Source organism: Gorilla gorilla, chromosome 9 (assembly GCF_029281585.2).
Source record: "Gorilla gorilla gorilla isolate KB3781 chromosome 9, NHGRI_mGorGor1-v2.1_pri, whole genome shotgun sequence".
Lineage (NCBI taxonomy): Eukaryota > Metazoa > Chordata > Mammalia > Primates > Hominidae > Gorilla > Gorilla gorilla.
In genome coordinates, this window is record NC_073233.2 from 83,237,079 (window position 1) to 83,264,453 (window position 27,375).

General features: G+C 48.1%; 1 protein-coding gene across 3 annotated transcripts in view; it reads right to left on the reverse strand.

Moving 5' to 3' along the window:
- ARRB1 (arrestin beta 1) overlaps positions 1-5,071 on the reverse strand; it is a 91,615-nt gene extending 86,544 nt beyond the window's left edge. The window contains exon 1 of one of the 3 annotated variants that reach the window (XM_004051821.5): positions 4,898-5,060. In XM_004051821.5, coding sequence (XP_004051869.1) covers positions 4,898-4,917 — 20 coding nt within the window. In that variant the 5' untranslated portion in view covers positions 4,918-5,060. Of the gene's footprint in view, positions 1-4,897 lie in introns of all 3 variants that reach the window. The other 2 variants (XM_004051822.5, XM_019037256.4) reach the window with 2 other exon arrangements.
- Between the last annotated feature and the right edge of the window lie 22,304 nt (positions 5,072-27,375).

Sequence of the window (27,375 nt, forward strand, 5' to 3'; positions counted from 1 at the left end):
ATGGCCTTCCGTCAGTTTCCTCCCTCTTCTCTCCATACCCAGGCACTGGTGCTCTCCAAGGCCCTGGCTGTCCCTAATCATCCTCTCTTCATACTCTATACCTCCTCCCTATGCGATGTCATTCATCCACATTTCCAAAGCCCTGCCTCGCACCTTGATCCTTACCCCAGGATCCAGACCCTTCTATGCAGAAGCCCCACTATGTCCAGCCTATAACAGAATGCCCTGGCTCCCTCACCAAGCTGCTCCCAGCCATGCAGGCCTCAGCCAGATGGTAGGCGCGGGCACTCTGGCAGTAGCGGAGCATGGCTGGGTAGAGGCCAGGACCTCACTTGGGGTGTGCTGACTCCCAGCCTGCTGTTCTACTGCCACCACCCCAAAGTGTCAGAAGCCCTGGAAGTGGCAAGCCCACAACTCAGGACCTCTGGACCCATGCCAACGGGAGGCGTCAGCCTCAGGCAAGGAGGCCCAAACTTGGAAGGAAGAGAGCAGTGGAGAAGTCTGAAGCCCAGAGGCCGGCCTGGAATCAGGGATCAGAGACAGTGGGCCAGGCTTGATGCTACCACTCCCGGCGGCCCCATGAGCAGCCCTGGCCAAAGCCACAGGACTTCCCCATGTTCCAGCCAAGATGGGTCACACAGGGCTTAACCACCAAGAGAAATGACAGCCAAAGTTCACAGAGAGCTGGTGATTACATGTCCTCATCACCCTCCTTTCTCTGAAAAAAGAGTTCATCTACAGGAAAGGAAATTCCATTCCCTACCATTGCCTCTCAGGAAGTCCCTCCTGTTGTCTAAATCTGATCCTTCATGTTGTCTGTTGAGTTAGTGGAAACGGCAAGGCCCAGAAAGGACGCACAACTTGAGGCTGGGAGCTGCTGGGGAGGCCAACTGTGAGCCAGACAAGGCCCCCTCTCTTGGGCAAAAGCGTCGAGTAGCAGAGAGGGCTTTGTGGGTCAATAGGCCTGGGTTCTTATGCTTGCTGGCTGAATGACAGTGAACAAATACTTAATCTCTTCTAGTCTGTTTCCTCATCTGCAAAATGGGGACAACAATGACTACACTACTAGATTACAGTTGAATTCATTGAGATTATGCGTGTAATTCTAACACACACCAGATACCTGGCAAAGGTCCAATCAAGGACCAGCAAGGTTGATGGACTCCACCTCCTACTCACATTCATATTTCTCAGCTCTATCCTCTCTGCAGCCTAAGTTCAGAGCTCACAGCCTTAGTTCTCAGGTTTCTCCCCAGCCTCCTCACTGGTCTTCCTGCTTCTAGGCCTGCTCTTCCCATCCACCCTCCTTGGCGCTGCCAAAGACATCTCTCTGAAATGAAAACATCTGCTTCCAGCCCTCTGCTGCCTCACACTCTTCTCTGAATCACCATCCACTTCAGGAGAAAATGCTCTCTCCTTAGCCTGACATTCCCAGACTGCTGGTGACCGGTCTGTGTTTACCTCTTAAGGCTCACTGTCAACCCCAGCCCAGGCCCCAGGCTGCACGCCTTGCTTCCTGCCTCCAAGCCACTGCACATTCTGCACCCTTGGCCAGGAATATCATTCCCAATCCCGCCCCTTGGCCTACTCATCCTTCCAGATGAAGCTCAGTAGTTCCAACGCCACCTCCTTTCCAGGAGAGCTTCCTGTGCCATGCTCCCTGCCTGGGCCTGGTTTGGGGACTTCTCCTTAAGCCTCCCACAACACATGTCATCCTGCGTTATGACCACCTGCTCTGCTCTAAATCCCTGGAGGACAGAGTAGACTCCTTCCTCGCTGAATCCCCAGGCCCTGGGCACTCAGAAGGCACTCATCAACATTTGTTGAATGAATATATGATTGTTCCCAGAGCACCTTACAGCAACCATCATACTCCTGCCCTGTGATTAGTCCTGTCCAGGTATTTTTTTTTTATTTTTTCAGAGTCTCACTCTCTCATCCAGGCTGGAGTGCAGTGGCATGATCATGGCTCACTGCAGCCTTAACCTCCAGGGCTCAAATGATCCTCCCACTTCAGCCTCCAGAGTAGTTAGGACTATAGGCATGTGCCACCACACTCAGCTAATTTTTGTATTTTTTATAGAGATGGTATGTTGCCCAGACTGGTCTCGAACTCCTGAGCTCAAGCAATCTGCCCATCTCAGCCTTCCAAAGATCTAGGATTACAGGCGTGAACCACGGCGCACAGCCCTGTCCAGGTATTTAACACCTCTTTCCCCCTTGACCCTGGGAGTTCCTAGAGGGCAATGACAGTTTGTGATACATTTTCATTGTCACTTTCACATGGGGGTGCAATTCCAGATGGAGGGATGGTTGCGATGATTCCTGATGTTCAGTTTTTGATATCTGCAGATTCCTCTTCTAAGTCATAGGTAAAGTAGAATCTCATGGCTTACGGAAAAAGACAAGGTACAGCCCATTACTGATTTTGCCCTTCTTTTCCAAATTACTTAGCAAACTGTCCGCAAAGGCACAGAAAGGCCTCATGGGGCTGCAGGAGAGTCTGAAGGGGAGGTCAGGGCCACCATCAGGTGGATTTAGCCGGGCCTTGGCTCCAGGCTTCAGGCAGTGCCTCTTCCCCTGCCCAGTGAAGTCAGTAAGTACAAGGGAAGCCCTAAAATGTAAGTATTGATAGCTCCAGTTTACAGATGGGAAACTAATGTCTGAAAAAGTAAAGGCAATTGCCCAATGTCCCAAAGGTCCACCAGTGAGTTTGAGGCAGGGCAGGGGGAGCCATGGAAAATACCTTGGCCTCAGAGACAGGGTCTCCAACAGGTGCCTGGAAGCCCATGGTGTCCACATCTTCCTGACAATCATGTCAGCAGGACAGCAATGACACTTATCCCCCAAGTCACAGAGAGGTACAGAGAGACCCAAGAGAGGCTGAGTCACTCCGATCACAAGGCAGCCTAGGAAGGACAACGGAGTGGAGAATGGCTCCGACTCCCTGCTATGCCCTGCAGGAAGAAAAGCCTGACCTCATGGGTCAAGAGGGTCTTAATTTCGGGGCAGATGGATGTGGCTGGGGAGGGAGTCACATACCTTCCTACTGAGGACAGAGGCCTAGGTCACAGTGCTGGCCAGCCAGCTGCAATGGGGACTAGCCATCAAGGTTCATGCAGACACAGCATGATCTGCCATCCCCCACAAAGCCTGGGCCTCCAGCACAGAGCAGGGCTCCCCTCCCTGGCCCATGAGGGGCCTGGCAGTGCCCTAGGGCCATCCACAGAGACATGACCAAGTGGACTCCAGCCTCCGCCCTGCCTCTGGCCCCTTTTGACCTTAGGCAAATCACATGACCTCTAGCCCTCTGGTTCCTCTGCTAGAAAACAGGAAGAGGAAAATTAACCTCCTGGAAGAGCTGTCAGGAGGATGGCTGGAAAGTAGTTTCTAAACATTAAGAGCCTGAGTTGCCTCTGAGCCTCAGTTTCCTCCTCTAGAAAATGGAAATAATCTCTGCAAGCCCTTTCTCACACTGTTGAGAGAGAGTCTTAGACGGCAGTGGGTGAGAAATAGCTTTGTCAGTGGCCCTGAAAGGTGGTGCCCACTGGGGTGGTGTCTCTCTAGTCCTTCAGGGGAGGAGTGGGCCTTGTGCATCTTTGATCCCCCACACTATGCCTAGTATACAGCAAGAGCTTAATAATAAATGGAAACGAGGAGAGGGGAGGGGAGGAAAGGAAGGAGGCAGAAGTCGGACACAAGAATAGGAGAGGAGAAAGACAGAAACAATGAGAAAGAGGGGGAGCCCAGGGAGAGGCTGCTGTGCCCACTTAGGGGTTGGGGAGGGCAACGGGGAAAATAGGGTGGCAACGCTGAGCCCCTGACCAGGGCTGGTCCTGTCTGAAGGGCTGCCCCCAGGGGCTGTCCTGCTCCAGCCCCCTCCTCCTTTTGTCCCAGTTTCCCCTTTCAGAGGCATAGACTGTTTCTTTCTGAGTATTTCAGGACAGGTTCTAGGAGAACGGGAGGGGTTCTCCCAGCCCTAGGTTCAAAACAGCCCCTGGCCAGCCACTCCTCAGGAGGTCAGAGGGAAAGGGAAAGGTCAGATGGACGGGATCTATTTGGATGGGATGCGATCTGTTTTCCCCAGGCTGGTGGGGGTGTGGGGGGGGGCGCTCTACCCTGTGTGATGTGTGTGTTTCCACTTCTGGCCATGTGGGGCCTGAAGCGTGTGTGTCAGCGGGCCTTGGGCTAGCAGCTCGTGCCTGTGGGGTGCCAGTCTTTGAGGGCATCAGTCTGATTGTGTCTGTGGGGGTCAGTGTTGGTGTGGCCTTGCGCTCCGCTGTGTTGGTGAGACATGCCAGCACAAGTGTATGTGCCAGTGAGGGTGATGTGTGTGCCAGCAACAGTGTTTGCTACAGCGAGTGCAGGTGACAGTGTGCGTATCAGTGTATGCCCACACGTGTGTGCCAGCACGAGGGTGTGCTAGAATTGGTGTGTGTTGGAGTGTGAGTTGTGCATGCCAACAAGGCTGTCAGCAAGAATGTGTTGACCGAGGCGTGTATGACGGCGTGCCACTGCGTGTGATGAGCGTGTGCCAGTGGTTGCCAGTGTGTGCGCCAGCATGCCTGTGCCACGGGTTAGTGTGCCCGTGCGTGTATTGTGTGTCAACCTGCCCCCGTGCGTCTCTGCGGCTGCCGGCCAATGCTGCGTGTCAGCGAGCTGTGTGTCCGGGCCAGGAGCCGCGGCCCACATGGGGCGGCCCGGCCCTCGCCCTCTGGGTCCCCCCGCCCACGGCCCTGCCGGGGAGACCACACAGGAGACCTCGGGTGGAAGAGAGCTGGTACTAGATCCCGCGGTGGCCGCGAACGCAGAACCAGGACGCAATCGGAGCTCCCGCCCGTGTCCTCGCCGAGGTCGCCCCCACGCGCCCCCCGCCGGGCGGCCGCCCTGCACTCACCGGGTCCCTTTGTCGCCCATGGTCCGCGACGGTCGCAGGGAGGTCCGCGGCGTCAGCGCCCAGGCTGGAAAATCCCCGGCCAGCAGGAGGAGCGCGGGCCAGCCCGCTCCCGGCTCCCTGCTCCGCCTCCTCGGCTCTCCCGGCCGCCGCCGCCGCCGCCCCCGCCCCCGGTCCCCGCCCGCCGCCCGCCGCGTCGAGCAGCGCAGCGCCCGGGCCGCGGCCAGGGGCGTGGAACCGCGCGGGATGTGTGCGTGTGTGTGTGTGTGTGTGTGTGCGCGTCTGCGTGTGCGCGCGCCGCCCAGCGAGGCAGGGCAGCGCGGCGGGACGCGTCAGGGCCCCAAGGTCGGCGTTTGTGGTGGGGGAGGGGGTCCACCCGCGTGCGAGTCCGTGTGAGAGTGTGTGTGTGTGTGTGTGTGTGTGGTGGTGGTGGTGCTGGTGTGTATGTGAGGGCGTACGGCTGTGTGCGGGCGCTATTAGGGAGTGTATTGGTGTGGATGGAGGAGTGTGCACGTCTTTGTGCAGTTGTGCGTGTGTGCGCACGGCCGTGGGTGCGAGCGCGCTCTCCCGCGCATGCCGGGGCAGCCTTTGTGTGTGCGGGTGGTTGGAAGCCGAGGGTCTGGCGACCCCGAGGCCGCGCTCCCTGCGGCCCCTGGCTTAGCTGGAGACCCCGGGATGCCTGGCAAGGCCTTCGCCCTGTGCTCCACCCTTCCCCATTCCACCCACCCCACCCCCTTCTACTGGAGAGATAACACCCAGCCACACAACAGGGACAGGAAGAAGGGGCGGAGGGGGCAGTAGACGGCCTTGACACTGGGGAACTGAGCGGAGACCCGCGGCCAGCAGGGGCTGCAGGAGGCCGCCCAAGAAGAGGAAGCTGTGAGAAGTTAGAAGAGGCGATAAAGGAAGAGGGCAGAGCTGGCCCGCTGCTGTGACCGGGTAGCACCGTGGAAAGCGCCCATGCCCAGCTCCATGGCTTGCTGCGGGTGACCCTGTACACTAAGCTTCTGAGAACCCATGTCCGGACCTGTAAAGTGAGGATACACTAATATCAGCCTGCAGAATTGTTAATAGGTTGAAAGAACTCGCTTGTGTTTGCTGGCCTCCCCTGAGCGCCTGCATACAGTAGGTGCCCAGTAGATGTTAGCCCACTTCTCTGCAGGCTTCTTGATGTCCTGTGAAATCTTGGCTGGGACACTGCTTTGTCTGAGGTGCCTTCCTGCTTTGCAGATAGTGGGAAATGGTAAGGTCTTTACCACACCCTCACTACTGAGATTTGGCTAATTATCCCGGATAGGTCCCTGATATCTAAGTATTAAGGGGAAAGTAAGCTATCATTTACTCTGACGCTGTTGTGAGTATGTAAACATCTCCTGTAATTATGCTCAGAAGCAGTTACCTATACTGTTTATATGCAGTATAATTACTATAATTATGTCCAGATTTGGCAGAGGGGCAGGGGGAGGCTGATGGGTAGGCAGGGTGGCCCACCTCTGGGCAATGTTAGGAGCTAGAGAATATGGATGAAGGCCCAGAACCCTCCTCCCGGTCCTGGCCTCTGGGCTTCACCCTCTACAGGGGAAGAAGAGGAAGCCACCTGTTGTTTCTGCAGGGCTCAGAGATCTGGTAAGGAGCAGACTAGAATCTTCTTTGATGACAGGAGATCCCTAACCAGGATGGTGAAGCCAGGTCCTGCCACTCTCCACATCAGTTTCCCCACCTATAAAACAGGTTTGACCAAACCATATGATCTCCAATGGATCTCTCCATGCTGATGCCCAAAACATCTAAATGTATTTATTTATTTTATTTATTTTTGAGATGAAGTCTTGCTCTGCCACCCAGGCTGGAGTACAATGGAATGATCTTGGCTCACTGCAACCTCTGCCTCCTGGGTTCAAGAAATTCTGCCACCTCAGCCTCCCCAGTAGCTGGGATTACAGCCACTGCCATCATGCCCAGCTAATTTTTGTATTTTTGTAGAGATAGGGATTCACCATGTTGGCCAGGCTGGTCTCGAACTCCTGACCTTAGGTGATCCACCCACCTTGGCCTCCCAAAGTGCTGGGATTACAGGTGTGAGCCGCCGCACCTGGCCCTCAATTTAAAGACTCATGCAAATTCTTCATGTATTTGTTTTACTGTATTTGTTTTTGTGTTTGTTTTACTGTAAAAATAATGTTTTTAATTACTTCCAAGTAAAAGAAACAGTCCAGAAAGATGCATCAGGTGGTTTCAGGTAACCTCTCCCCACAGCTTGGAAAGCAGGGCTCTGACATTTAGGGACACTGAACAGACTGGTAGATTGTGGAGTCAACATGCAGGAGTCCAAATACTGTATATCCCCACTGGCCTGTAAATTCCATGAGGCAGGGCTGTGGTATGCCTGGTGCTACTTGATACAATTCTGAGATAAGTGCTCTTCCCTTTTTCTTTTTCTGATGAGGTCTCACTGTTGTTCAGGCTGGAATGCAGACTGCAGTGGCATCATCATAGCTCACTGCAGTCTCCAACTCCTCAGCTTAAGCTATCCTCCAGCCTCAGCCTTCTGAGTAGCTGGGATTACAGAAGCACACCACCACACCAGGCTAATTTTTAAATTAATTTTTGTAGACATGGGGTCTCTCTGTGTTGCCCAGGCTGGTCTCAAACTCCTGGCCTCAGGTGATCCTCCCACCTCAGCCTCCCAAAGTGCTGGATTTACAGGCATGAGACACCATGCCTGGCCCTCTTTTCCCTTTTTTATAAATGTGCAAACTGATATCCAAAGAAATTAAGTCATTTGCCCAAATCCATAGCCTCCTCTGGGCCTTGCCTCTGACCTCCCTTCCTCTAGCCTTCCCCCAAAGGGAAACTGATACATAGTAGAAACTATGATTTAATTTACTTTATTTATTTATTTATTTATTTATTTATTTATTTATTTATTTTTATTTGAGACGGAGTCTTGCTCTGTCACCCAGGCTGGAGTGCAGTGGCGCAATCTCGGCTCACTGCAAGCTCCGCCTCCTGGGTTCGGGCCGTTCTCCTGCCTCAGCCTCCCGAGTAGCTGGGACTACAGGCGCCCGCCACCACGCCCAGCTAATTTTTGAAAAACATATTTATGTATTAATAACATTGCCGGGCATAGTGGCTCACGCCTGTAATCCTAACACTTTGGGAGGCCAAGGCGGGTAGATCACTTGAGGTCAGGCGTTCAAGACCAGCCTGGCTAACATGGTGAAACCCTGTCTCTCCTAAAAATACAAAAAAAAAAAAAAAAAAAAAAATTAGCCAGGCATGGTGACGGGCGCCTATAGTCCTGGCAACTTGGGAGACTGAGGCAGGAGAATCACTTGAACCTGGGAAGTGGAGATTGCAGTGAGCCGAGATCACGCCATTGCACTCCAGCCTGGGTGACAGAGCCAGACCCCATCTCAAAAAAAAAAAAAAAAATTAATAAAATGTAAAAGTGATAATGTTGAGGAGAACTCTTTGTATATCCACAATATAATCTCAGCATATCCACAATATAATCTCAGCCAGTAATAAGTGTTATGAAGAAAATAAAACAATAATGAAACAGGGTGATAGGACAAGTAGACTTAGAAAAAGGCCCTCCAAGGAGGTGGGCTTCGGGCTGAAACCTGCAGAAAAGAATCAGCGATGTGAGGGGACAGTCAGGGAAGGAGCTGCCCAGGCAGAAGGAGCAGCAACTGTAGAGGCGCAGGAGCAAGGACAGTGCTCCTGGTGGTGAACAGGCAAGGGGTGGTACAGGTGAGGCAGCAGGGTTGGGGTCACACAGAACTTGTAGTTGAGGATGAGGAGTTTGGGGAGCCAGTGGGAGGTTTAAGCAGCTGAGTACCAGTATCTGCTTTACATTTTTAAAGGTCACTCTAACTGTTGGATAGAGGTGACTTGGTACTGGACAAGAGCAGAGGCAAGGCACCCCATTATTGCAGTCGTCAGGGTGGGGTTTTGGGCAAGACAGGTGGCCACAGAAATGAAGGAAGTAATGGGGTTCAGGATATATTTGGGAAGCAGATTTTTTTTTTTTTTGAGACAGAGTCTCACTCTGTTGGCCAGGCTGGAGTGCGGTGGCACGATCTCGGCTCACTGCAAACTCCACCTTCCAGGTTCAGGCGATTCTAGTGCCTCAGCTTCCTAAGGTAGCTGTGACTACAGGCGCATGCCACCCCGCCCAGCTAATTTTGTATATTTAGTAGAGACACGGGATTTCACCTCAAGTGATCCACCTGCCTCGGCCTCCCAGAGTGCTGGGATTACAGGCGTGAGCCACCACGCCTGGCCGGGTTCAGGATATATTTGAAAGGGGAGCTGCCAGCACGTGCTGAGGGACTGGCTGTGAATAATGGAGGATCCAGGATGACTCAGAGGTTTGGGTCAGGGTCTGTCTGTGCCAACTCTCCATGTAATTCTCCAAGGGAAGTCACGGTCGAGAGGACTGGTGGCCTCCATTCTTCCCGTCAACCCATTTGTGTCACATCCTCCACCTGAGCAACAGAGTGATTTTTGCTCAAAGGCAAATGGCTTCTGCAGCTGAGGCTCATAGGAGATGGTCATCTCCAACTGTGTTCCAACTAGGGCGAGTCACATGCCTGAAATTTACCACTCACAATCATTTCTTATTAAAAAATGAGAAAGGGAGGTTCTGGGTGAGGTGGCTCATGCCTGTAATCCCAGCGCTTTGGGAGGCTGAGGCAGGAGGATTGCTAGAGCCCAGGAGTTTGAGACCAGCCTGGGCAACATAGTGAGACCTCTACAAAAAATAAAAAAACAAAAAACTAGCTGGGTTTGGTGGTGTGTGCCTGTAGTCTTAACTACTCGGGAGACCAAGGAAGGAGGATACCTTTAGACCAAGAGTTTGAGGCTGCCATGAGCTATGATTATACCACTGCACTCCAGCCTGTGCAGAGAGACCCCTGTCTCTTTAAAAAAAAAAAAAAGAAGAAGAAAGAAAGCAAGAAAAGAAAAAAAAGAAAGCAAGCAAGAAAAAGAAAATAAAGAAAAGGAGAGATAGAGATAGAGAGAAAGGAAGTATTATGTCTGCTTTTTAGATGAGAACACAAAACTTTACAAGGGAAACTGCTTAAGCCAAGGGCATAGCAAATGACAGGTAGAGCAAGGACTCAAACCCAAAGCTGCTGCGTAGCTGGGCAGATAGCTGAGTGTCAGACTAAAGTCAGACTGAAGTGTAAGTGAGTGGGTGGATGAGTTTTCAGCTCCTTGTTCAACAAAGGACTTGAGCTGGGTGTGGTGGCTCACGCCTGTAATCCCAGCAATTTGGGAAGCTGAGGTGGGCAGATCACCTGAGATCAGGAGTTCAAGACCAGCCTGGCCAACATTCTGTCTCTACTAAAAATACAAAAATTAGCCAGGTGTGGCGGCACGCGCCTGTAGTCCCAAGTACTCAGGAGGCTGAGGCAGGAGAATCGCTTGAACCTGGGAGATGGAGGTTGCAGTGAGCCGAGATCATGCCACTGCTCTCCAGCTGAGGCGACGGAGTGAGACTCCATCTCAAAAAAAAGGACTTGAGCCTGACTGATGTGCTCCTTCAAGATGTTAGAAATTGAGAAACTAATAAGGAGCTTCTCTACCTCTGCCCAACCAGAAATCTGAGTGTGATCCTTGACTGCTTTCTTGTCCACCTCACTCCTTAGCTACCTAGTCCCAGACTACCTCCTAAGTGTCTCCCAATAAAGTTGGAGGGGTAACCAGGAACGAGACCATGCTGGGCCTGGAGGGTCATGTAAGGAATTTGTTCTTCATCCAAGTATCAATGAAGAGGCTGTGCAGAGAGGTGACATGATCAGACATGCGTTTGGAGAAGATGCTCTGGCGGATGTGTGAAGAATGGATTGGACATGCACCAGAAGGGATGCAGACAGGAAGACCAATTAGGACATGGTGTCAGCAATTCAGAGGGAGGAATGATAACTGCATTCCAGAGAGAGGACACACAACAGCTGCAAAGCCAGGAAGGAAGGAAAGGGCACAATGCTTGGGGGAATTCAGATGGATCTGTGGCAAAAGCAGAGTAGTAGGGAGGGACTGGAAAGGAAGATGGGGCCATATCCTGAGGAAGCAGGCTCAGACAAGGCATCTCCCCAGTATGGCTCAGGGCCTGTTTTAGGTTTGTCTAACAAGATCTCCAGTCCCCATTTTCCTAAGGTGGGATTGTTGGTATTTATCACTAGGTGGACATTTCAATGTTATCTTTTTTTTTTTTTTTTTTGAGATGGAGCCTCGCTCTGTTGCCCAGGCTGGAGTGCAGTGGTGCGATCTTGGCTCACTGCAACCTCCACCTCCCGGGTTCACGCCATTCTCCTGCCTCAGCCTCCGGAATAGCTGGGACTATAGGCACCCACCACCATGCCCAGCTAATTTTTGGTATTCTTATTTTTAGTAGAGACAGGGTTTCACCGTGTTAGCCAGGATGGTCTTGATCTCCTGACCTCGTAGTCTGCCCGCCTCTGCCTCCCAAAGTCCTGGGATTACAGGCGTGAGCCACCGTGCCCGGCGTCAAAATTCTTATTTGTAATCAACAAAAACCAATTCTGGCAGACTTAAACATACAAAAAAAGTATTGGCCATATATTAAGGTAGCTGCCACTGCTGAACAATGGACACCACAGTTCACATCTCCACTATCTCCAGCACCAAACCCAACCCCATTGCTGCCCCCAGAAACTAGATATGGCCACTGCTGCCTCTGTCACCATGATGGACTCTTTGTTGGCCCTACATCTTTGAGTCAAAGTCCCCCATGCATTTGATTGGCTGAGTCTAGGTTATGTGGTCCCACCCTTGCTTCAAGGATGCTGAGAAACTGTGTAGATGGCATTTGAGATTTCCATTCTGGGAGGTGGGCTTTGACTTACTGTAAGATTTATGGGATAGAGAATTCCCCAAACATAAGAAAAGAGTTTAGAGGCTGAGCAGCCAAAAACAATTCAAGTATCCACTTCACTGTGAAATGCAACTGGGTGAGTTATAGGAATAGCTCAGAATGGGAGGCAACATGAATGGATAGATGTCCTTGCTGACAGGCCTTTGCCAGGATGCCTTAGTGTTGCTAGCTTTCTAAAACAGGGAGAAAATGATTATGACTCTGTTAATGGTGGAGTATTATCCTCCACCCTCCTCCAGATAACAATATAAATGTTGGACAAAATATAAAAACAAGGATTTGACTGGACATGGTGGCTCAAGCTTGTAATCCCAGCACTTCGGGAAGCCAAGGTGGGAGGATCGCTTGAGCCCAAGAATTCAAAACCAGCCTGGGCAACATGCGAGACCCTGTCTCTGAAAAAAAAAAAAATTTTTTTTTTTTTTTTGCCAGGTACAGTGGCTCAAGCCTGTAATCCTAGCACTTTGGAAGGCAAGGCGGGTAGATCAGCTGAGGTCAGGAGTTCAAGACCAGCCTGGCCAACAAGGTGAAACCCCGTCTCTACTAAAATATAAACATTAGCCAGGCATGATGGTGGGTGCTTGTAATCCCAGCTACTTGGGAGGCTGAGACTGGATAATCGCTTGAACCCAGAAGACAGTGGTTGCAGTGAGCCGAGATCACACCACTGCACTCCAGCCTGGGTGGCTGAGTGAGAGTCTGTCTCAAAAAACAAAAATTTTTTTTTAATTCACTGGGCGTGGTAGCGTGCACCTATAGTCCCAGCTACTTGGGAGGCTGAGGCAGGAGGATGGCTTGAGCCCAGGAGTTTGAGGCTGCAGTGAGCTGAGATTGCGCCACTGCACTCCAGCCTGAGTGACAGAGTGAAACGCTGTATTTGAATTAAAAAACAAAAACAAGGATTTGAAAGCACTGCAGAGCAAACAAAAACAGTCCGAAATTGGAGGAGATTCACCCTTGTTAGATGGGAACCACACTGGGGAAATCTCCTTTTCTATACTTTCCTCCTGAAGGCGCTACCCAATCTGGGCAGTGCATGGAAGCTAGGACTCAGGAAGAAATCTCTAGGATGCAGGAAGCTGCTTGAGGTATTAAAGGGTGGAATTAGGGGCTGCTAAAATGGCTAGAAATTGAAGGAGAAATCCTGGAAAGAAGAGGGGCACAAAGGGAGTAAGCCCCCAAATAAGTATTTGACAGAAAAAGTATTTGAATTTCATAAATTTGATGAAAAACCTCATTAGAAATCCAAAAAGTTTAGCAAAATCCATGTATGATAAATACGAAGAAAACAATACCTAAACACATCACAATCAAACTGTTAAAAACAAAAAAGAAAGAAAAAGTCTTTTTTTTTTTGAAACAGAGTTTTGCTGTTGTTGCCCAGGCTGGAGTGCAAAGGCGTGATCTCAGGTCACCACAACCTCCACTTCCCAGGTTCAAGCAATTCTCCTGCCTCAGCCTCCCGAGTAGCTGGGATTACAGGCATGTGCCACCACGCCCGGCTAATTTTGTATTTTTAGTAGGGACGGGGTTTCTCCATGTTGGTCAGGCTGGTCTTGAACTCCTGACCTCAGGTGATCTGCCCACCTCGGCCTCCCAAAGTGCTGGGATTACAGGCGTGAGCCACCATGCCCAGCAAGAAAGAGAAAGTCTTGACAGTAGCCATAGAAAAAGACATAATAGCAAACAGATTACGTACAGAGAAACAATACAAATGAATCCTGACTTCTCATCAGAAACCATGGAGCCAGAAAACAATGGAATATCATCTTTAAAATGCTGAAAAGTAAACAAAAACCTGTCAATCCAGTGAAATAAAGATCTTTTCAGATAAATGAAAGCATAGAGCATTAATTGCCAGCAGACCTGCAGAATAAGAAATGTTGCTGGGCACAGTGGCTCACTCGCAGTCATCTCAGCAATTTGGGAAGCCAATGAAGGAGAATTGCTTGAGTCCAAAATGTACCACAATGCCCAGCTAATTTTGTATGTGTGTGGAGACAGGGGTCTCATTATGTTGCCCAGGCTGGTCTCAAACTCCTGGGCTCAAGTGATCCTCCTGCCTCAGCCTCCCAAAGCGCTGGGATTACAGGCATGAGTCACCATGCCTGTCCCCCAAAAGTTAGATCTTTAGAAGGGTATGAAAGAACACTAGAAACAGTGAGTATATGGACAAATACATGAACAAATTTTTTTCTCTACTTTTAATTGACTGGTGAACATCAAAATAATATTTTATTGTGGAGTTTTTAATGCATATAGAAGTGAAATGTGTGGCAACAATAGCATAAAAGACAGATAAAAATTGAATTATATTGTTGTAAGGTTCATATCTTTTTTTTTTTTTTTTTTTTTTAGACAGAATCTCCCTCTGTCACCCAGGCTGGAGTGTGCAAGGGCGCCATCTCAGCTCACTTCAATCTCCGCCTCCTGGATTCCAGCAATTCTCCCGCCACAGCCTCCCAAGTAGCTGGGATTACAGGCACCTGCCATCATGCCCAGCTAATTTTCGTATTTTTGTAGAGACAGGGTTTCACCATGTTGGCCAGGCTGGTCTTCTTTTTTTTTTTTTTTTTGAGACAGAGTCTTGCTCTGTCGCCCAGGCTGGAGTGCAGTGGCGTGATCTCAGCTCACTGCAACCTCCGCCTCCCAGGTTCAAGCGATTCTCCCACCTCAGCCTCCCCAGTAGCTGGGACTACAGGAGTGTATCACCACACCTAGCTACTTTTTGTATTTTTAGTAGAGATGGGGTTTCACCATGTTGACCAGGCTGGTCTTGAACTCCTGACCTCAGGTGATCCACAGGCCTCGGCCTCCCAAAGTGCTGGGATTACAGGCGTGAGCCACCGCACCCAGCCTATATCTTTTATTCTGAATAAACTGTGATAGGTTATGGAGGTATATTGTAATCCCTAGAGGAACCACTTAAAAATACAGGAAGTAGGTATATTTAAATGAAGTACTAAAAATACTTGATTAACCTGAAAGAGGACAGAAAGGAAAAAGAGAACAAAATACAGATGGGACAAAAAAGAAACACAGCAAAATGGTAGATCTAAATCTTACCGTATAAAAACTGCATTAAGGGGTGGGGTGCGGTGGCTCACGCCTGTTGTCTCAGCACTTTGGGAGGCCAAGGCAGGTGGATCACCTGAGGTCGGGAGTTCGCGACCCACCTGACCAACATGGAGAAACCCTGTCTCTACTAAAAATACAAAATTAGCGGGGCGTGGTGGCACATGCCTGTCATCCCAGCTACTTGGGAGGCTGAGGCTGGAGAACTGCTTGAACCTGGGAGGCGGAGGTCATGGTGAGCCAAGATTGCGCCATTACACTCCAGCCTGGGCAACAAGAGTGAAACTCTGTCTCAAAAAAAAAAAAAAAAGCACTGCAGTAAGTATATATGGACTAAACATTCTAATTAAAAGAATAAAAAAGCAAGGCTCAATTTATACTGCCTTCAAAACATGTACTTTAGGCAGGGCGCAGTGGCTCACACCTGTAATCCCAGCACTTTGGGAGGCTGAGACAAACAGATCACTTGAGACCAGAAGTTCGAGACCAGCCTGGCCAACATGATGTAATCCCATCTCTACCAAAAATACAAAAATTAGCTGGGCGTGGTAGCACATGCCTATAATCCCAGCTACTTGAGAGGCTGAAGTATGAGAATCGTTTGAACCCAGGAGTTGGAAGTTGCAGTGAGCCGAGACTGCACTACTGCACTCCAGCCTGGGTGACAGAGCAAGACTCTGACACACACACACACACACACACACACACACACACACACACACACAAAGACTGAATAGTACTAGTCTAAGGATAGACAAAATAGGTTAATGGGATGGAAATAGCCCCATAAGAATATGGTCAACTGTCAGCATCCCCTTTTGGATTGTAAGCTTTGTATCTGTGTCTGTATTTGCCTAGTTTCTAACTGCACCCCCAGAGCCTAGAACAGAGCTGATTACTTAGTGTGTGTATTGTAACTGAATAATCAGAGCCTAGTATAGTAGGTGCTCAATAAATATTCATTGAATAAATGTATTTTAAGAAATGGGGTGGACATAACAATCTGGTCCTCTCCCAGGGCCAAACTATATGCTTTCTTAAAAAAAATTATTTATGTATTTATTTATTTATTTTTGCGACTGAGTCTCACTGTGTCCCTAGGCTGATGTACAATGGTGTGATCTTGGCTCATTGCAACCTCTGCCTCCCAGGTTCAAGCAATTCTCCTGCTTCAGTCTCCCAAGTAGCTGGGATTGCAGGTGCCTGCCACCACACCCAGCTAATTTTTGTATTTTTCGTAGAGACAGGGGTTTCACCATGTTGATCAGGCTGGTCTCAAACTCCTGACCTCAGGTGATCCACCCACTTTGGCCTCCAAAGTGCTGGGATTACACGCATGAGCCACTGCGCCCAGCCCAAACTGTATGCTTTTAGACATGCTAATTCTGGAGGATGAGAGATCACCCTACCTTACTCTATTCCCACTTCTCCTAGTTCCCTTTGCTGGAGTCCTCTCTTTCCTTTCTTTTAACCATCCGGAAAATCAGCACTACTGGCTCCCTGATCTGCACTCTCCCCAACCCCCCGACTACTGTGGACCCTCCAAAATTCAGAAAGCAGATCATGCTAGGGGCTCTAGAGTTTCTCCTCCAGCAGAACCAAGATGGAGGAAGAATGAGAGGCTGGGCTGGAATTGCCCCCTTGGAAGGGTGACCAACTGCACAGGTTTCCCAGATGCGGGGGTTTCCTGGGACATAGGGCTATGAGTTTTTAAACTAGGACAGTCCTGAGGAAACCAGGGATTACACCCACCTCCTGGGAATCCTCCAGCCTCCTTGATCAGAAAGGGATGGACTATACCTCTCCCATGGTGGGGACTGCCAACCCTAGGGTCAGCAGTCTTTTTGTAATGATAGTTTAAATATCCAGAGCAAAGATGGCTCCATGTCCTCACCCCCAAAACAGGGTCTGAAGCTTAGGAAGCGCTAGATAATTGTTGGATGATGAGCGTGCTTAGGAGCAGGAGAAAGGGCCCTGCCCTCTGGGACCCCCTGAATCCAAGGTGGGCTGTTTTCTACAGCTCCAACCCCTCCTTCCTGCACACTTTGCACCTCTCCCAAGCAGGGAGACGCCTTTCTTGCCCCATCCAGTCCCGTCACATCCCTGCCCACCCTGCACGTTCTATCAAGCACCAGCATGTTTCTGCAGTCAACATTTATGTACATTTTAATTATTTTTATAAAAGCATTACTTTTTTAAAAAGTTTCAATATAGAATGTTAGTAAGGGAAAAGTCAAAGCCCCACCCCACCTCATCCCACGCTGCCCTATACCCCCTCTCTCTTTTTTTTTTTTTTGAGACGGAGTCTAGCTCTGTTGCTCAGGCTGGAGTGCAGTGGCGCGATCTCGGCTCACTGCAAGCTCCACCTCCCAGGTTCACGCCATTCTCTTGCCTCAGCCTCCCAAGTAGCTAAGACTATAGGCACCCAACACCATGCCCATGCCCGAATAATTTTTTGTATTTTTAGTAGAGACAGGGTTTCACTTTGTTAGCCAGGATGGTCTCAATCTCCTGACCTTGTGATCAGCCTGCCTTGGCCTCCCAAAGTGTTGGGATTACAGGTGTGAGCCACTGCACCCAGCCCTTACCCCCTCTCTTAAAAAAACTTTATTTTTACCTTTTCTGCTTTTAGCTATGGTAGTTTGTACCACAAATCTGATTGATATGCATATACCTCAATTTCTTGATTTATCCACTTGAATTAACATTTATTGACTCTTCTCATGAAAAAGGACATTTGCTTATTTACTTTAATGCTCATCTCCCAATACTTTCTACGTTGTGTTGTAGTGTTAGTTTATTCTTCCATTGATTGATAATTGCCTAAAACCTTTATTTCCATTCCTATGCACTTTAGATAGTATCTGTCTTTTTTTTATTTTTTTGTTTTTTATAATAGAGATGGGGGCTCAACATATTGCCCAGGCTGGTCTCGAACTCCTGGGCTCAACTGATCCTCCTGCCTTGACCTCCCAAAGTGCTGGGATTAAGGCTTGAGCCAGCGTGCCTGGCCAAGATAGTATCTCTTGATTTATACTATGTAAAATGAAAAAGTTAGCATCTGTGCAGTGTTTGATCTCTCCTCCTCTCCTCCAGCCTTCTGACACTGATAGTTATACTCTTACATTACTAAGTTATAATATTTAAATTTATTCTGTAACTATAATGAAGTCTTCCATGCTTTATCTAGAGAGTAATTCTGCTCATTTAAATCCAATAAATAGCATTTTCAATATTACAATTAGAAACAAATTCTAATTTGAGATTATATTGGATTCATAAAACAAGAAAGAACTGCTAATAAAGGGATCAATTAGACAACATGAAAGAGTCCTGGGAAATAAAAAACATGATTGCCCAGATAAAAAATATAATTAAAAAGTCTAGAAGTGGCAGGGCACGGTGGGTCACGCCTGTAATCCCAGCACTTTGGGAGGCTGAGGCAGGTGGATCACAAGGTCAGGAGATCAAGACCATCCTGGCTACATGGTGAAACCCTGTCTGTACTAAAAAATACAAAAAATTAGCAGGGCGTGGTGGTGGGCGCCTGTAGTCCCAGCTACTTGGGAGGCTGAGGCAGGAGAATGGCACGAACCCAGGAGGCAGAGCTTGCAGTGAGCCAAGATCACGCCACTGCACTCCAGCCTGGGCAACAGAGTGAGACTCTGTCTCAAAAAAAAAAAAAAAAAAGTCTAGAAGCTAGCGCCAGAAAATAAGGAAGCACTGAAAAAAAAAAGGAACCTGAAAGAGCTCTCAATAGCCAAAACCGGAACAGTATAAGCAACAAAATAAATAAGGTCATATTGGATTATAACCCAAAGTATAAAATAAATAAACATGAGTCCATAGTGGTCTAAATAAATGGTTGAATAAATAAATACATGGCAGGAAAGGACAGATCTTCCTTACAGAGGAATACCAAATAATATATAGATATACTGTCCCCTCCAGATGGAGTTGAATTAGCCCTCTTGCCTTGAATGTGTGCTGGACTTAGTGACTCACTTCCAAAGAACAGAGTATGGATAGGGAAAAAAATAGTAACTTTAAAGTGGAGAAATCTGGCAAACACTGCTTTAATGAAGTGATCAGGGTTACGTCACCAGCTGATATCATGTGATGAGCCAGACACTCCACCCTTGTGATATTCTCCCCCAAAATACCTAACTCCAGCCTAATCATGAGAAAAATTCCAAACTGAGGAACATTCTGCGGAATACCTGACCAGCCCTTTTAAAACTGTGAAAATGATTTTAAAAACAAGGAAAGACGGAGAAATTGTCACAGAGGAGACCAAGGAGACATGAGGACTAAATACGGTGGGAAATACTGGAGTGGGTCCTGGAACAGAAAAGGACATTAGTAGGAAAACTGGTGAAAATCTGGAGTTTCATTAACAGTAATATATGAATGTTAACTTCTTAGTTTTGATGGACCACAATTATGTAATGCCACGGACCCTGGTGGACTGAACAAAGGAGGACAAACATGGGAATAAAAACAAAGACAAGGCCAGGCGTGGTGGTTCACGCCTGTAATCCCAGCACTTTGGGAGGACGAGGCAGGCAGATCACGAGGTCAGGAGATCGAGACCATCCTGGCTAACACGGTGAAACCCTATCTCTACTAAAACTACAAAAAATTAGCCAGGCGTGGTGGTGGGCACCTGTAGTCCCAGCTACTTGAGAGGCTGAGATAGGAGAATGGCGTGAACCCAGGAGGTGGAGCTTGCAGTGAGCCAAGATCGCGCCACTGCACTCCAGCCTGGGCAACAGGGCGAGACTCCCTCTCAAAAAAAAAAAAAAATCAAAGACAAAAGAGTATATTTGGAAGAAGGGGTTAGGGGGCTGCTTGCTTCTAGTGAACAAGGGCCCTGAGCTTCTAGAGCCCTTTGTATTTACTAAGTAAAGGAGATAAGGAGAAGGGGGTGGTTGTCGGTCAGCTGCTTGACTTAGTACATGGCCTGCATGACTGCTTTCTTTGAAGACTAGGCTCCAGATGTCCCCAAAGATAACCTCAAGAAGCACGGCACCAGGGAGTGACTGCAATCAGCATACCTTCTGGTAGCAGGTGCAGGTGCGAGTTTGCCCACATTCTGTATTCATGATCAACAGTTTGCTGTTTGATCATATAGCCTCCAGTGGAATGCTGAGTTGGTCACAACCCTCAGGCTTTCGGCTCCCATCAATGTAAGATGCTCACATTACAAGAAAGTGGGTGAAGGGTATACGGGAACTTTGTATATTATCTTTGCAACTTTTCTAAAAACCTTTTTTTTTTTTGAGATGGGGTCTCGCTCTGTCACCCAGGCTGGAGTGCAGTGGCGCAATCTCGGCTCACTGCAGCCTCTGCCTCCCGAGTAGCTGGGACAACAGGCGCCTGACACCACTCCCAGCTAATTTTTGTATTTTTAGTAGAGATGGGGTTTCACCATATTGACCTTGCTAGTCTTGAACTCCTAACCTCAAGTGATCCACCCACTTTGGCCTCCCAAAGTGCTGGGATTACAAGCATGAGCCACTGCACCCAGCCTCCTACAAATCTAAAATTATTCCAAAATAAAAAATTTATGTAAAAAAGTGGCTGGGTACAGTGGCTCATGCCTGTAATCCCAACACTTTGGAAGGCTGAGACAGACAGATCACCTGAGGTCAGGAGTTTGAGACCCGGGCCAACATGGAGAACCCCATCTCTCCACTAAAAATACAAAAACTAGCTGGGTGTGGTGGCGCATGCCTGTAATCCCAGCTACTCAGAAGGCTGAGGCAGGAGAGAATTGTTTGAACCTGAGGGGCAGGTGGAGGGGGCAGGTTGTAGTGAGCCAAGATCACACCACTGCACTCCAGCCTGGGGCAACAGAACGAGGCTCTGACTTAAAAAAAAAAAAAAAAAATTCATATAGTTCTCCAAAAATATAGAGACAAAAAATAATTCTTTATTTTACCTTTTTTTTTTTTTTTTAAGACAAGGTCTCACTCTGTTGCCCAGGCTGGAAGGCAGTGGCACAATCATGGCAGCCTTGACCACCTAGGCTCATATGATCCTTCCACCTCAGCCTCCCAAGTAGTTGGGACTACAGGTGCATGCCACCATACCTGGCTAATTTTTTACCTTTTATAGAGACAGGGTCTCACTATGTTGTCCAGGCTGGCCTTGAACTCCTGGGCTCAAGTAATCCCCCTGCCTCAGCCTCCCAAGGTGCTGGAATTACAAGTGTGAGCCACCATGCCCAGACACAATATTTTTAAATAGGTAGAAAAAAATCAAGTCATAAAGCATCAATTCAGGAGGTCTGATATCTGTTTAATGAGAATTCCAGAGAGGAAAAAGAGCCAGAGCTGGGTGCAGTGGCTTACACCTGTAATCCCAGCACTTTGGGAGGCTGAGGCAGGCGGATCACGAGGTCAGGAGATCAAGGCCATCCTGGCTAACACGGTGAAATCCCGTCTCTACTAAAAATACAAAAAAATTAGCCGGGTGTGGTGGCAGGCGCCTGTAGTCCCAGCTACTCGGGAAGCTGAGGCAGGAGAATGGTGTGAACCTGGGAGGCAGAGTTTGCAGTGAGCCGAGATCCCGCCACTGCACTCCAGACTGGGCGAAAGCGAGACTCCATCTCAAAAAAAAAAAAAAAGAGCCAGGCATGGTGGCTTATCCCTGTAATCCCAGCACTTTGGGAGGCCAAGGCAGATGGATCACGAGGTCAGGAATTCAAGACCAGCCTGACCAACATGGTGAAACCCTGTCTCTACTAAAAATACAACAATTAGCTGGGCATGGTGGCACATGACTGTAATCCCAGCTACTCAGGAGGCTGAGGCAGGAGAATCCCTTTAACCCAGGAGGCAGGGGTTGCAGTGAGCCGAGATCATGCCATTGCACTCCAGTGACACAGCAAGACTCTGTTTCAAAAAAAAAAAAAAAAGAAAGAAAATAGAGGTAAGAAAATAATCAGAGAAATACTAGAAGAAAATTTCCCAGAGCAGTAACAACAAAAAAAACGAGTCTTTACATTAAAAGTGTCCGTTGAATGCTGAGCAGAATCCTAGGGATTCATGAGGTTTCAGAAAGTCCAAGACCTTCTGGAAATTAGAAACAAACAAACATTATCTGTAAGGGAATAAAGATCAAATGAGCACTGGGCTTCTCTGAAGCTAGAAGCTATAAAACAATGGTCTGTATAGTTCTAAGGGGAAATGGTTTTGAACAGTTAAGCCACAAAACAAGCTTAGGGGCAAAATTCTGAGAAGTAATAAAATTTACCTCCCACACATTCTTTTCTTTTCTTATTTATTTTATTTTTTTTTTGAGACTTGCCCTGTCGCCCAGGCTAGAGTGCAGTGACACCATCACAGTTAGCTGCAGCCTTGACCTCCTGGGCTCAACTGATCCTCCCACCTCAGCCTCCCAAGTAGCTGGGACTACACGTGTACACCACCACACTTGGCTAATATTTGTATTTTTTGTAGAGATGGGGTTTCTCCATGTTGCCCAGGCTGGTCTCGAACTCCTGAGGCTCAAGTGATCTTCCCATCCCAGCCTCCCAAAGTGTTGGGATTATAGGCGTGAGCCACCGCACCTGGCCAGCCACGTGCTTTTGCTGAAAAAATTACTTGAGATTGTAATCCAGAAAAAACAAAAAAATCAGATATAATGTAGTGCTGTCATTCTCAAGATATAGTTCCAGAAGCAGCATCTGGGAACGTGTTAAAAATGCAAATGTAGGGCCCATCCCAACCTGTTGAGTCAGAAACTCTGGGGTTTGAGGGCAGCAGTCTGTGTCTTTACCACCCTTCCAAGTGATGTGGTGCATGCTCAAATTTGTAGACCCCAGAGTTGTGGATCATGCTGTCAGTCCACTCAAATCCCCTTCACCAGGCTGCTGCACCCATTCCCAGCTGCTGTGAGTTGCTGTACAAAATGCCCCCTGTCTCAAGGTGGCACCAGGCTGAGACTGGTCTCCAGCCAAGAACACTTCCTAGCTTAGCTTTCTTCCCCCGCCCTATCCTGCTTCCCTCCTTCCTCTTCTCCTGAGATCACTTCCTCAGTTGGTCACTGTCACCAAAATCCCTGTCCCAGCCTCTGCTTCCTAGGAGGCCGGACCTAAGTCACATAGTAACCAAGAAACCACAGAACTAACTCACATGCACATTGAAAAAGAAGTCCCACAATGGTAACTGCCAGGAAGTATTTGATTTAAATTAGAACATGGAAACAGAAGACTGCGATAACAATGTCTTTTAAACGTTTTTTTTTTTTTTTTTCGAGGCAGAGTTTCACTCTTGTTGCCCAGGCTGGAGTGCAATGGCACGATCTCAGCTCACAGCAACCTCCACCTCCCGGGTTCAAGCCATTCTCCTGCCTCAGCCTCCAGAGTAGACGGGATTACAGGCATGCACTACCACACCCGGCTAATTTTGTATTTTTAGTAGAGATGGGGTTTCTCCATGTTGGCCAGGCTGGTCTCAAACTCCGGACCTCAGGTGATCCGCCCGCCTCAGCCTCCCAAAGTGCTGGGATTACAGTCGTGAGCCACCGCGCCGGGCGGGTCTTTAAAATGTTTTTAAGAAAAAGAATTTCAGTCCATAGACAGTACAATTAAGAAGCTAGAAGCTCTTAGTCATATGGTAAAGAAAGCACACAGTTCTTCTCTCAAAAAGGAATAGCAAAAGTGTCAAGAAACTCCAGAAAAAACACAAAACTATACCAGAAAATTGTGATTCAAATATGAAACTGTGGCATGATTTTAAGCAATTGATGATATGTAAGGAAAGAGAAGAACTTGATCTGAACATTTGGAATATTTCATTTTTTTATTGACCTTATTTTATTTTACTTTGAGAAAAATTTCAACATATACCAAAGTAGAAAAAAATTGCAAAATAAACTTCATGTACCCATCATCACTCAACTTCAATGGTTATCAAGATCAGGTCAATCTCAAATATCTAGTCAATTTTCAAATTTCTCTAAATATCTCATTTTTTTCTTTTTACAGTTGGTATGTTTAAATCTGGACCCAAAGTATATTTATTGCATTTAGTTTATATGTCTCTCTTAAATCTCTCCCAGGCTACAGTGGAACGCTCCCATTTGGACAGCCTCAGTTTAGGGACCTGGAATTACATTTCCTTCTTTACTGATCCAAACAGTATCCAAAATCTACAGTGACTGTTCTGTTCCTGCTTGAAGGTCAAATCCCTTGTCTTTTTTTTTTTTTTTTTTTTTTTTTTGAGGTGGAGTCTCGCTCTGTCGCCCAGGCCAGAGTGCAGTGGCACAATCTCGGCTCACTCCAAGTTCTGCCTCCCAGGTTCACGCCATTCTCCTGCCTCAGCCTCCTGAGTAGCTGGGACTACAGGCACCCGCCACCACGCCCGGCTAATTTTTTGTATTTTTAGTAGAGACGGGGTTTCACCATGTTAGCCAGGATGGTCTCGATCTCCTGACCTCGTGATCCACCCGCCTTGGCCTCCCAAAGTGCTGGGATTACAGGCATGAGCCACCATGCCTGGCCAAATCCTTTGTCTTAATCACTACTGCCTCTTGAAATAACCATTTGGATTGCCTTCAAGTTCAGGCTGCTTCAACCTCTCTCAAATCTTCAGGTTTTTTAGAATCAAAAGATTATCTCCAGTTTCTTTAGGTCTTAAAGGACCTTTTCTTGGGGGTCCAGTCAATATAGAAATTTGGGATCCCCTGTTCCTGCATAAATACTGAAGCAGGTGTCCGGGGTCTAGAAATCTTCTGTATTTTTCTGTTTACCAAACTTCGTTAAGAGCTCCCCTGGTTACACAGGCTATGGATACTTGAGTGCCAGATGGGATTAAAGATAGCCAAACAATGCTCTAATTTATCTCTGAACCTCTCAGAAAGTTCAGGAAGTTTAGGTTAGGAGCCAAAAGGTGTTTAGAGCTGCAGCCACAAAAGATCCTCAGAAACAATCTTCAGCCGGGGAGCCCAGGTTTTGTTGTAAAGAGCCCTTGACCATGAACATGAATGAAGCGGCTGGCTTTGGGCATAGACTGCCTCATGGAAGCTCTGCCTCCTGCCCAGCCCTGAGTCCTGGGGTCTGGACTTTACCCCTTCCTTCTCTTTATTGGGGTGGTTGGTTATGAGGGGTGGGGAGCAGGAAGGGCAGATGGGGCTGGAAGCAACGTGAAGGGAGCTTTAGTCTCAGCTGCCCAAGACCTCCCAGCTAGTAAGTTGTCAGGCCAGGATTTGAACCCAGACTGGTCTGGTTTCAGATTTTAACCCCTTCTCCTGCCTCCTCACTCGCATGGAAACTGGAAGACCAGGAGGGAAAAGCCCTAATGCTGACTTAGATATTCACTCACTCAAGGACTGAGAGGAACGCCTAGAGTCAGAACGGCCAAGTTCCTTGCAGTTAAACAGTTGACTCAGACAAATATCAACAGACACACCCAGATAGATGAAAGCAAAAGTCAACAAACCAGCTAACAAAAACGGTCCTTTTGACAGATGAGGAAAAATCAAATAATTACTCAGGTCAGCCTCTTCACTCTTGTTATAGATGCTTGGGGAACTTAAACCTTAACTAGCTAATTTTTTGTTGGGGGAGGAAAGGCGGGTAGACATTTGGAATGTTCCAGACACTGTGCTGAAAACTGGGACAGCAAGATGAGAAGATACAGTCCCTGCCCTCAAGAAAACTGTTCCTGGGTGCTTTATTCCTGTGAGTGATGAGCTCCCTTGACAGCAGGGACAATTTTTCATCCTGTCTCCATCCTCATTGCCTGCATGGGGCCGGTCTGGCACAAAATTACCACTCACTCCGTGAATGAATTTCACTTTTGAAAATTATCCCATTTTCTCTGACACCTGATAATTCTTCAAGTGTTTGGTGATTTTGTAAATTGTTAGACAAGAGAAAACTGGGCCAGGCACAGTGGCACACACCTGTAATCCCAGCACATTGGAAGGCTGAGGCAGGTGGATTACCTGAGGTCAGGAGTTCGGGACCAGCCTGGCCAACATGGTGAAACCCCGTCTCTACTAAAAAATACAAAAATTAGCTGGGCATGCTGGCAGTCGCCTGTAATTCCAGCTACTCAGGAGGCTGAGGCAGGAGAATTGCTTGAACCCGGGAAGCAGAGGTTGCAGTGAGCTGAGATCATGCCACTGCACTCCAATCTGGGTGATAAGAGCAAAACTCCGCCAAAAAAAATAAATAAATAAAAAGAAGAAACTGTAGTCAAGGAAGGGAATTTAGAGGTGAAATGATGCATGCTGCTTGGTAGATATACTTTTTCTTTCTTTCTTTTTTTTTTTTTTGAGACAACGTCTTGCTATGTTGCCCAGGCTGGTCTCAAACTCCTGGGCTCATGTGATCCTCCTGCCTCGGCCTTCCAAAGTCCTGAGATTACAGGTGTCAGCCACCATGCCAGCCGAGACATACCTTTTTTTTTTTTTTGAGATGGAGTCTGGCTCCGTCACCCAGGCTGGAGTGCAGTGGCGCAATCTCGACTTACTGCAGCCTCCGCCTCCCAGGTTCAACCAATTCTCCTGCCTCAATCTCCTGAGTAGCTGGGACTACGGGTGCTCACCACCACGCCTGGCCAATTTTTGTAATTTTAGTAGAGATGGGGTCTCGCCATGTTAGCCAGGCTGGCCTCGAACTCCTGACCTCAGGTGATCCACCCGCCTCAGCCTCCCAAAATGGTGGGATTACAGGTGTGAACCACCACAACTGGCCAAGACATACTTTTTTAATGCCTTCCTGAGTAAAGTAAGGGAAGCAGAGGGAGAAAACAGCCAGGCCTTAGAATGGCACCCTGTATCTGATGAAGAAAAAGCACTGTGACTTCTGGAACAGGAGATGGGACCATCTGTTGCTTTCAAAGGTCTCTAAGGATCCACAGCCCTGTGGCTGTGAAGGAGACAGAGTCTGAAATGGTTGTCAGAAGTAAATCTTCAGACTTCCAGGAGTGGGGCCATTCATTCATTCAACATGTGTTTGTTTGTTTATTTATTTATTTATTTATTTATTTATTTATTATTTTTTGAGACAGAGTCTCGCTCTTGTCCCCCAGGCTGGAGTGCAATGGCGCGATCTCAGCTCACTGCAACCTCCGCCTCCTGGGTTCAAGTGATTCTCCTGCCTCAGCGTCCCGAGTAGCTGGGATTACAGGCACCTGCCACCATGCCCGGCTAATTTTTGTATTTTTAGTAGAGACAGGTTCTCACCATGTTGGCCAGGCTGGTCTCAAACTCCTGACCTAGGGTGACCCGCAGGCCTTGGCCTCCCAAAGTGCTGGGATTACAGGCATGAGCTACCGCGCCTGACGTCAACATGTATTTATTGAGTACCTACTCTGTGCCATGTCTTTGTTTGAAGGACTGGAGATACAACAATGAATACGAGTTTAAGAATCCCTGCCCTCCTATGGAACTTACATTCTATTCAGGGAGCAGGAAAAAATTAATACATACAATTATAAATGCACTTATTCCTTGACCCAGCAACCTCATTTCTGAGGCT